Below are 11,349 nucleotides of genomic sequence, written 5' to 3'. Positions count from 1 at the left end.
AGATTTAGTATGTCTGCAACCAATGCACTGTAATTTCTATAGGTGTTCATACAGTATGTGGAGAATATTGTTACTCACTGACAGTGTGCATTGATCCAAATATACTGTATAATATTATATCCAATATAATAAGCACTTACAGTTGTCAGAGCTCTGCCATATAATAAAACAGATATCAATCGCACTGACATCATAGCTTTGCAGTGACAATCATTTAATCATAAATCAATGGTGTTTATTAATATTGAAGACAGGGAAAATCATGTCTTAACTGTTAGTACAGGTTGAGTAAAAAACATTGGTGGGAACAAAAATAAGTAAATATAGATATGTACAGTAATGTCAAAGAATAGAAGAGTAAGCCATTAAACATCCACATTTTATTGTAGAATAAATGCCTGGGACGATTGTGTGAAAAGTGTACCTTTAAAAGAATGGATTGTTGGTAGTGAATGGGAAATAAACTCTTAGAAGAAAACAAAACAAAAAAAGCAAAACAATTTCACGATGAGGCTATTGGACAGTATCTTTGCAACTAATGACTTACTGCAGTCGAATGAAGTGGGGGGGAAACTCAGCCTGTCATTCACTACACTCACCATAGGATGGCACTGTTGCTGCAAGTATTCTTCACAGTCACTATTTAAAGCACAGGAAATGTTTCGACTCCCTTTACATACAAAGAACAACAACAAAAAAGGATCTTTGCTTTTCTACTGAACTTGACAGGGCATTGCAAAATAAAGCATTACTGGAAGAAACATAATTGAGACATAATTTCAAACGTATATAAAATGTTATTTCTCATCTTTAAACTCAGATATGGGTTTTACACCTGCGTCTACATCGTGTGCCCCTCAGCAGCTATATCTTAACAAAATATGTTAAACGCAACGATGAAAAAAACCTCCATAATAAACAACTTAGAAAGATTTGTTTAACGTTTAGAAATTAAAAAAAGCAACTTGTATGTTTGTATATGTGTGTGTGCGGGGCAGGGACCACAATACTTGTTCATTACGAGCATGGAGGTGCAGCAGACTTTTTTAAAGCAACAATTTAGAGCCTCTCTCTGCACTGTGAGTGTAACGTTCAGTGTGCCCGGGGCCTCTCAGACTTGCAGTGTACCACCAACTACACAATTCTTCATCCAGCCTTTCAGTGTGATGAGAGAAAAGAGGAAGGGTGAGAGACTACACTACAAGTATGGACAGAATAAGGAGAATGAAAGGAGGGAGGGAAGGAAGGAAGGAATAATGCAAAAGAGCTGCAGGGGAGAGTGAATGAATGATCAAAGCCTCAGACACACTGTCTCCTCCCTCCCTCTCTCCCCCTCTCTCTCCCCCCTCTCTCTCTCCCTCTCTTTCTCTGTCACACATACAATCTGTACTTCTCTCTCACAAAGAAGACACTTTTTCGGGCACATTCCCACCGCCCCTCCTTTCACTGTTCGATACCCCCCCCCCCCCCAATCCATCCCCCATCCCCCATCAGCCCGCCCGACCGTTACCACAAAACCCATCTCACAAAAATACATTTGAATATGGTGTTTAAATGCCTTACATAGCAGAAAATAAAGTCTTTAGTCAAGGTGGGATCGTCTTTTCTATATGGTCCAAAGAAGACGCACTCCACTCCACTCTTCTTCGGGGTGAAAAAAAAAAATCCTCACTCCACTTTTTTTTTGTCATTTTCTTTTTCTCACAAAATGGCGGATCGTCCCATCTGCAGAGTGACGGAGGCGAAGGGGACGGCATAGAACTCTTCCACTTCCTCCTCCTCGTCCTCCTCCTCCTCCTTTTCCTCTTCTTTCTTTCTGTCTTCATCCCGTTTCATCTTTTTTTCGTCTCCGTCCTGCTGCCACTGCAGCTGCCACCGTCCCCCCTCTGTCCACTCAGAGGTGGCTCTCGGTCTCGCTCTTCTCTGAGGTACCGTTCTCCAGGCCCAGGACAGAGAGGCCCAGTCCGTTGGCGTTGCTCTCGTTAAGTCGTCTTACCCTGTAGGTCTCATAGTGGATGTTGTGGGTGACGTCCTTCAGATCTTGCAGGTGAGACCTGAAGGCAGAACACACGCACACACACACACACACACACACACACACACACACACACACACACACACACACACACACACACACACACACACACACACACACGCACACACACAGTTAGAGGTATATTAAGGTACTGGAGCCTAAGGCGCAGCTTTGTCAGGAATAAAATGAAAGGTGTGTGTTATGTGAATATTATGCATTGCGATCATAACTCATGGCAATCCGAGTAGTCAAATTATCCCTTTTTTGCCAGAAGTTTCCATTAAAGAAATCCCTGAGGTGCTGTTTGACACAGTCAGCCCTCGAATCTGAGTAGGTGTGATCACAGTGGTAAATGGATGACGTTTTCTAGTCCGGCGCTGGTACCATCATTCATCATGGTGAATGGCTTCTCTCCATGATGAGCTTCCCCCTCTGGCATCCCTCCCCTACACGCTCCACTGCTCTCTCGAGCTCCACGCGTTCTGGACAACGTCAACAACGTCACTTATGATGGGAGAAGAACTCAGAACGGTTCCCATAACAATGCCACTTATGATGGAGAAGACCTCAGAACGGTTTCCATGTCCTCGCTTGACCCCTGGCCCTCAGAGTAGGCTTGTAATTACCCACATGTCCCTGAGACCCTTAGCAGTAGGGGGCACTGATGCAATCAGGACACAGGTGGCCTCCGCACAACACCACACCTCTCTTGTCCTAATCACAGAGGGATTGGCCTCCATATTTCACTGCCCAGTGCTCCTCTATGGGGCGTGTGTAGTAGGTGGACCTGGAAAGGTCCATATCTGGAATAGTGCTTTGGGTATTGATTTTCTCGTATTGGGATGTGCTTGGGGCCAGGGCTTTCTCAATCTCCAGTCTATTCTTCCTGAAACTATGCAAATAGACTGTGGATGGACGCTTCATGACTATGCAAATATTTCTAGAAGTCTATTGTGTGTTGATTTTCTTGTATGGGATAGTGCAAGGGATATTCTAAATCTCCTGTCCACTCCACCTGAAACTATGCAAAGAGATTATGTGTGGGCTATTCCAGAATATGCGAGACACTTGAGTGTGTTTTAAACACTTGTGCTGCATGTGGCTATTTTGTTGTCAACACTCATCATCGAGGCTGGCTGTCAGGGGATGTCAAGCTAATGTGTGCAAACACTGGGCGAGCTTTTCATCGTATCCCAGCATCCTCTGGTGAGGCACTCCATTCCCGCTCAGCAGGGGTCAGCTTCGCTGGCAATCAGCAGTCACAGATCATCCCCCGCCTGCGACTAACCTGTCCCCAGAGGCTGATGTAATTTGATTAAGAAATGGCATAATCACCGCTAATTCATGACTAATTGGCTGTCAGTAGGCATTTCTCTATCGGGGCTCCTTGTTAGGAGGTAGAACAATTTGCCAGCTGCCACCTTCGTGTCAGACTGACTCTTCATCTGAATGGGACTTGAGGGTTCAGTCTTACATAGCAGGCTGGCTCTGCTCTTAAATTACTTTTCTTTACTCACACACAGGCACGCACACTGTTTATTTTCGCTTAAAAATATTTGTAACGACGAATATCTAAGTCAAACACTATGTTAATGAATATGCTGATGACAGAGGAACAGTGCTCTCCAAATACTATAAAATATCCAAAAACACAATAGCGGATATTCCACCAGCTCCTGTAATAGAGGTCCAAAGTCAGTGTATATTTCTTTTTTCTTCTTACCTGATCAGTAGATCTCTCAGGTTGGCAAACTCGCAATGTGCAACATTTTCAACTGTGGAAAGACAGAAACAAACAAACAAACAATTAAACAGGTGGCTAGAAGTGACCTAAATTCTCCTAAATAGCTTGACTGCACTATTGGTTTTAGCCTGCATTTCCCAGCAAAACCACTAGATGGCGGTATGTATCTACAGATGTGAGCCATCTGGGTTGTGGGCAGCAGGGTTCTCTGGTTCTCAGACCGTCTGCTGTCCCATTGTCGCGCCTGAGATGGTCAAACGCTTAAGCTGGGCCCTGGACAAACAGCTGGAGCCTCACCTTCTATAATTCCCCACTTGGTTTTCCTTCCCAGGACCTTGTTTCCGTTCACCTGGTGCTCTTTGTCTGTTCCGACCACGGCAAATGGAATATTTTCCTGTGGAAAAACAGTCAGAGAGAACGACAGGCAGAAAGAGAAAGACACAGAGAGAGAAAGACAGAGACAGAGAGAGAGAGAGAGTTATGAAGGGCATTGTTTGAGTGCATTGCTTGAACAGAACTCGGTCTGTTTCGGGTCTGTTAACACTGAGATCAGAGTGTCTTCAACCCACATACAGTGTGTGTGTGTGTGTGTGTGTGTGTGTGTGTGTGTGTGTGTGTGTGTAGGGGGGCAGACGTTACATAAGCAGTGTGTAATATTCTCTATGAGGAGTCAAAGACAAACACTTTTGTCAGAGTGCCCGAATTCTCTCGGTGGGATTACGTAAAGCATTCAGGGACAAAAAGCACAACGCGAGAAAGTGATATTGAGCCATTTAAACCTTCTGAATGCCACTGCCTTTCACTGGGGAGGATTCGGCTCAATGTGATCGAGTTAAAAGGGGGGCTTGAATGTTAAGTTTTCACCATTAAACCACTTGATTGAAACACAACCCTGATGGAGTTCAGCCACTAATTGGTTTGATTGATTAGCCATCTTTGCCTGCCCCTTACCCAATAACAGATATTCCAGGCAGGGCAAGAAGAACGTGACTGTGGAGATTCAATTGTATTGCCTCGGAATTTCATGGGGTTGGTTCAATTCCACCATTAAATCATTGAGCTGTATGATTGAAAACAATCCCGCTGATAAATTTCAGCGGCTAATTGGGTCCCTTGCCGAGAAAGGTTTGCAGAGACTGGTCTGGTCGCCATGGTTTCTTACCCTGATCTTGTCGTTGAGTATCCGGTCCTCTGCGTCCTCGTCGTACTCGCTCTGTGGGTACACTCGGATGCCGTTGGCCTGCAGGTCTTGTCTTATCTGTCAACAGGGGAGGAGGGGGGAGAGGGGGAGGAGAGAAGAGGAGAGGAAGAGCTTGAGCGGATAGATTTACACTGTTGTTTACGCGCTCCTGCATACACTTTCATCCCATTCACACACACCCCCCCCCCCCCAAGCTCCCGAGCCGCCATCACCTCCACCATCACCTCCATCACCACCACAACCCCACCACCCGCCCTCGGCAGCCCTAGAGCAAGATGAAATACGGCAGCCGTGGGCGCCACCTACGCCGGCCAGATTTACGGCCGCCGTCCCCACGCGCAGCACGCGGGGCCAACATGGGCGAAATGATGTCAACACTGGGTCACGCCCCATCTCCCATCCACAACGACACCGAGACGCTCCTGTCTGCACCCCCACGCCTCACCTCAACAAATTAGCAACAACACGGATATGTCTCGTGCACAGACCTGCACCACAAGCCAAAGAAGTGCACTACCAACAAAAACGTGGAGGAAGGTCAAATATTAACTAGCCTGACCACGCCCACCTAGAATCTCCTTTCAGTGAGATACTAGTCTGGCTCACGACAATACAGGCACAAAGGTTGACGGGCCAATCAGTGAGGGGATGACTGATTATAGCTATGAAATTGAAAGTGACTGTGGTAAACGCCTGCAAACATCAACAAATTGCATTCAGAAGAATATGTACAGCAAAGGTCAGCCTATATGCATTGTTTCCTGACTACCGATGTGGTTCATTATCAGTTTGTAAAGGTTAGACGAAGTAGGAAGTTAGGAATCCCTGTTCAATGTGATTGGTTAGGCTGGACCACTGATTTCAAAGTTAACGCAAAGTCTACACCTGTTACGACCCTAGAGTTTGAAACGTTTCCCAGACTCTCTTAATGAAGTGAAACCAAGTAGTGAGTCTGGTATTACCTGCTTACCTGTACATGATAAAAACAGCGCTTTTTAAAGGCTTAATTAGGAATTGTATGTTTTTACTACAACAGGGCTTTTGAAGAGTTTAAGTAGGAATTGTATGCTTCTAATACAAACACTGTATGTAGCCGGAGTGGTGGGAGTTTAAGGGGAGACGGACTCTGCTATCCTAAACTCTGAAATGGGGTTAATTTGAAAAGTGCTGTAATGAACCTGCATGAAGTATAAGAGCCCATAAAGGACTCAGTCTCAGATAAGACACGCAAGCCTTGTGGACACAGCCACCATAAATTAGACACAGGGGAGCGTGCCTTCCCCAACATTCACCCACACACACAAACACTCACTCACTCACCACTCACACACACACATGCACACAGGCACACTCACTCACTCTCTCTCACACACACACACACACACACACACACACACACACACACACACACACACACACACACACACACACACACACACACACACACACACACACACACAGAGACGGCTGTATTTCACCCCGGTGCTCTTCGCATCACAAGCACCCAGCAGATCTGCAGGATTAGTGGTGGACAGGCTCAGATGGGAGACAGAGAGAGGGGGGAAATGAAAAGACAGAGAGGGCATTAGACAGGAGAGGGGGATGGAGGGATGGAGAGAGAGAGGGAGAGAGAGAGAGAGAGAGAGAGAGAGAGAGAGAGAGAGAGCGAGAGAGAGAAGAGAGGAAAGGATGCCTGAGAAAGAAGGGTAACGGTGGAAAAATAATGTAAGGTGGGGAGAAAAAGACAGTGAGGAAAAGAAAGAGAGAGAGGGGGGCAAAATGCATGGGGAATGGAGATGAAGGCAGATTAGGTATGATGCAAGGTCAAATGTCTCGACAGTAAAAGCTCTTCTGTAGTCTGACAGATAAGCAAGAGAAGAAAGAAGTGAGAGAGAGAACAGATAGAGATAGAGAGAGAGAGGAATCAAGGGGAAAAAACAGAGGGCAGAATGAGCCGTAAAGAAAGGGAAAACAAACAAACAAATGAAAAATGAAACAGAACTGGAGGGATAGAGGGAATGAGAATCCAAGAGAGAGAGAGAGAGAGTGGTGGAGGAGGAGGAGGAGGAAGGAATGAGAATCCAAGAGAGAGAGAGAGAGTGGTGGAGGAGGAGGAGGAGGAGGAGGCTTCTGGAAGAGCGGCTGAGATGACAGACCATGACATGCTTCACACACACACACTCTCTGGTGGGCACTGATAATGGACACTGGACACACGCTGAGCCCGTCCTGCTCCATGCCCACTCCTGCTGTGGCCAGAGCTGTCCAAGAGCAGAGGAGGAGGAGGCGGTGGAGAAGAGAGATAGAGGAGGACAGGAGGATGAGTGAGGGAAATGAGAGAAGAGGACAGAGAGGAGAAAGATAGAGGGAGGGAGAGGAGAACGATGTGAAAAGAAGTGGCATGAAGGACAGAATGCGTTAACCAGTGAAATGAAGAGAAGAGGACAGGAGAGGAGAGGAGAGCATAGGAGAGGAGAGAAAGAAGAGGAAAGGAGTAGAAATGTGAGAAGAGAAGAGAAGAGAGGAGAGGAGAAGAGAAGAGAGGAGAGGAAAGAAGAGAAGAGAAGAGAAGAGAAGAGAAGAGAAGAGAAGAGAAGAGAAGAGAAGAGAAGAGAAGAGAAGAGAAGAGAAGAGAAGAGAAGAGAAGAGAAGAGAGGTGAGGAGGCTGAAAGTGTGCTAGTGTGTGAGGAGAGGAGAGGAGTGCAGGCTCCTCAGGAGAGGGTGTGATGGCACGGGGCCCGGAGAGAGGTGGCCCCTCATCCATCAGAGGGAGCCTGAGGAGCCGCTCCACTGCCCCCCGGGGCCACACTCACACAGGCCTGCCGCCACCGCCAGCCCCATTTGTTCAGCGCCATATGAGCCTTCAATGTTTGGCACTCGGATGTTTAGAATGTGTTTAAAGTGTGTGAGTGTGTGTGTGTGTGTGTGTGTGTGTGTGTGTGTGTGTGTGTGTGTGTGTGTGTGTGTGTGTGTGTGTGTGTATGCATGTATGTGTGTGTGTGTTGTGTGTGTGTGGATTCATTCGTCTGCTTCCCACGCAATTCTCCCCAGGTTTTCCTCCAGCCATTTCTCTCTCCTGCCTGACTTGTGAATTCGGAAAGTAAAAAAAACAAAAAACAACAACTTTTCTCCTCTCTCCTCTCTCTCACTCCCTCTCTCACTCTTTACTCTCTCTCTCCCTCGCTCTCTCTTGGAGGCCTCCATATTCATGTGCAGCGTGCGTTGTTACATAAGGGGGCGAATGTGAGCGCGTGGGCGGTGTGGTGTGGAGCGGCAGCAGCCAGCGGGAAGCTGCATTAAGTTATGAGAGGCCCGCTGGGATCGGACAGTTATGGATCTCATCCGTCACACACCCCCACCCCCCCCCAACCGCCCTGTGCCGCTGCCGATATACGAGCCTGCCTGTCCCGTCCCCCCTCCAATGACATGCCGCTCCGCTCTCTGGGCATCAAGGGTCATTTACACACAGTTGGAGCATGCTCACAGCGCATCTGTGGGTCATGTCTGAGGATGTGTATGTGCGTGTATGTGAGTGTGAGTGTGTGTGTGTGTGTGTGTGTATGTGTGTGTGTGTGGGGGGGGGTTATCAATGTCATCTTGTGTCAAAAGGTCATATGGAATGGAGGATATAGGGGCATGTTCGAGATGTATTACATCAGGGGGTGAGTAATGACAGGGCTGATATAGGAGCACGTTCAAGCTGCCGACGGGTTATGTGCAGGAACAAGGACACTGAAGGTCACGTTTGTGTGCCCTACATGAAAGTGACATGCAGCAGAGAGCATATAAAGTGGTACTGAAGCGTTGTATTAAAACGATTATGCACATGGACAGTGTGCCTATATGGGCAACTGGTTATCTATATCAAATGTGTGTGTTTGTGTGTGTGTGTGTGTGTGTGTGTGTGTGTGTGTGTGTGTGTGTGTGTGTGTGTGTGTGTGTGTGTGTGTGTGTGTGTGTGTGTGTGCTGAGGCTCGGATGAAAGAGCCTTGTCACGTTTTAAACATGAAAGGGTCGGGTGAGCCGACAGCAACCTGGTCCACACTCACACTGCTGAGCATGTGCACTGGCACATACAAGATCCTTAGCCGAACTGGCAGCTATCTTTGGAGGGGCTTAGCCACATGATTAAGACAATATACTGTATACTGTATCGGAGGAGCATGACTCTTTAAATTAGTGATTCAGAAATGTCTTTTGGGAAACGTGCTAAAACCCCTCTAGGCTCTCCCTGACTGATGCTGATACAGTACTCAAAGTAAAAGTTGCATATCAGCCTGCCCCTAACATCCAGTTAACGTGAGATGGGAGGCCTAAAGCCTAACCAAAGCTGCACACATAATTGTGTTTTGAGGAAGACCCTTTGGATCCAAGTTTGGCAACTTGGAGTTTTAAAACAGCTTTGAAGATTCATCACAGTAGCTAATCTCTGATTGTTTAACACTCTATATAGCCCCATGAGACATGTTCAATGTTTTGGCGCTCTATAAGTGAATTGAAAAACTCCACCGCTAGCTACATCATTTGCAGAGATACACACACAGTGCAGCAGTGCCACCTGGTGGCGAGCACTGCGCAGTAACTCTGGACTCACCCGCTGCTTGAACTCCAGACGCTCCTCCATGGTGAGCGTATCGGCTTTGGCGATGACTGGCACGATGCTCACGATCTTCCCAAGCCTCTTCATGAACTCGATATCAATGGACCGTAACCTAGCAACAGGAGAGAGAGAGAGAGAGATAACACATAATATGAGCTACATCTTGGACAGAATGTTCCGAGGCTTCCCAGTCTTTGTTTGTGGCACTAGACCAAAACTAACCTGAAGTACCTTAAGGTAAGAAGGTAGCACACACACAAAGGTCTTCATGACAAAGCAGACTGTAATGCTCTGATGAAGGCTGAAGGTTGACATGTTGGTCTGACATGGCCAAAATAAATTGGTAAAATGGAAAACAGTCTACTTTATCATGAATGGCTGGGCCTGTGCTACCTTCTTCACTTCAGGTATTTAAGGTTAGAACACAAAAATGATGCTTTTTACAGTGCCTCCCCTCCAGTCAATTCAGTCCAACTAAGGGGAATGTTATAGTGCAGTGCACTCCTGGTGCAGTGTCCTTGTGATGAATGTCTACAGAAGCACGACATACAACTTTAGTCACCATAATGTTGAGCTCAGTATACATGGAATGTCTTTTAATGATATCTTAAGCATTTCACATCCAACTACATGTTGAACACTGCTTTTACTTAGGTCCCCAGCAATACTCCCACTTATTGTGAAGTTGATTGGATGAGCGATTCTCAAGATGTGTAATGAAAAGACATACAAACAAGACAAAAAACTCTCATATTACAGATAGATGACATGAGTTAAAAAATCAATAGCATGCTCATTAGCCTGCGTTTATGTTTATGTTTAGATAACACCTCTGTTACGTCTAAATAAACACAAGGAGGAGGGAGTAAAGACGGCTATTACATGTTGCTGGTTCGTATGGCCTGACACCCTGTAATGATGCCGAGGAGAATGGAGGCACAGCACTGGGTGGCTGGTGTGCTGTATAACATTACTACAGCCGCATATACAGTATGTGCCTGCCAGCTCAAAACAGAGCAGTAATGATGACAGTATGTGTGTGTGTGTGTGTGTGTGTGTGTGTGTGTGTGTGTGTATGTGTTTTTGTGTGTGTGTGTGTGTGTGTGTGTTTGTGTGTGTGTGTGTGTGTGTGTGTGTGTTTGCGTGCCTGTGTGTGTGGCGGGGTAAAGTGAGTTATGCCAGGCCCGCAGTACTTCCACATAGCTGTCAGCCTGATCTATTTCTCAGGAATATTTCTTTACTTTATAAATTCTCTCAGCCTGATTCGAGGCCCTCTGTGGAGGAAGTGTTCCACAAGCTGTGAAACACGAGAATGTGTCCTTTCTGCTGCTCCCGCTACCGGACCAAGCCAGCATCCCCCCAACCTCCCACCCGCCACAATCACAGCCCATTGCTTTTAAAGAGGACTGTCTGGAAAACACATTTAAATACCAGTTTGTTGTTCTCCAGGGACAACAACAGGGAGGCTTTTTCCCCCAACATGGCTGTGTGTTTGTTCTGTGGAGACAGAGGAACCAAGATGGACGTGAGTCCAGATTCCCTGCTGCTCTGACACTGTTGAGGGTGCTGTGTGTGTGCATGTGTGTGCGTGTGTGTGGGGTGGAGGGTTGAGGACTTTATGGGATGACCTTTGGCGCAACACGATGCCCCGGTGACAGAAGGCATTTGTTTTCAACAGCTAGGGTTTCACCACGAGGTCACCGGGTCGACATCTCAATCAAGGGCCAGAGCCTGTCAGCCCAGCGATACCTTCATCATAAAACGTCTGT

General features: G+C 46.8%; 1 protein-coding gene across 4 annotated transcripts in view; it reads right to left on the bottom strand.

The window, feature by feature from the left end:
* Window positions 1-213: 213 nt before the first annotated feature.
* The window catches only part of septin12 (septin 12), an 88,308-nt gene continuing 77,172 nt past the window's right edge, over window positions 214-11,349 (bottom strand). For all 4 annotated transcript variants that reach the window (XM_076266202.1, XM_076266206.1, XM_076266204.1 and 1 more), the window contains 5 exons: window positions 9,575-9,692; window positions 4,942-5,037; window positions 4,077-4,173; window positions 3,759-3,810; window positions 214-2,054 (listed from right to left, as the gene is read on the bottom strand). In XM_076266202.1, coding sequence (XP_076122317.1) covers window positions 1,895-2,054; window positions 3,759-3,810; window positions 4,077-4,173; window positions 4,942-5,037; window positions 9,575-9,692 — 523 coding nt within the window. In that variant the 3' untranslated portion in view covers window positions 214-1,894. The remainder of the gene's footprint in view (window positions 2,055-3,758; window positions 3,811-4,076; window positions 4,174-4,941; window positions 5,038-9,574; window positions 9,693-11,349) is intronic.

The sequence above is a fragment of the Alosa pseudoharengus genome, unplaced genomic scaffold, assembly GCF_046254945.1.
Source record: "Alosa pseudoharengus isolate Yale_2024_CS ecotype anadromous, Long Island Sound unplaced genomic scaffold, YU_APseudo_1.1 YU_APseudo_1.1_scf_4, whole genome shotgun sequence".
Lineage (NCBI taxonomy): Eukaryota > Metazoa > Chordata > Actinopteri > Clupeiformes > Clupeidae > Alosa > Alosa pseudoharengus.
The sequence above is the reverse complement of the archived record's forward strand: the minus strand, read 5'-3'. Positions and strand labels throughout refer to the sequence as shown.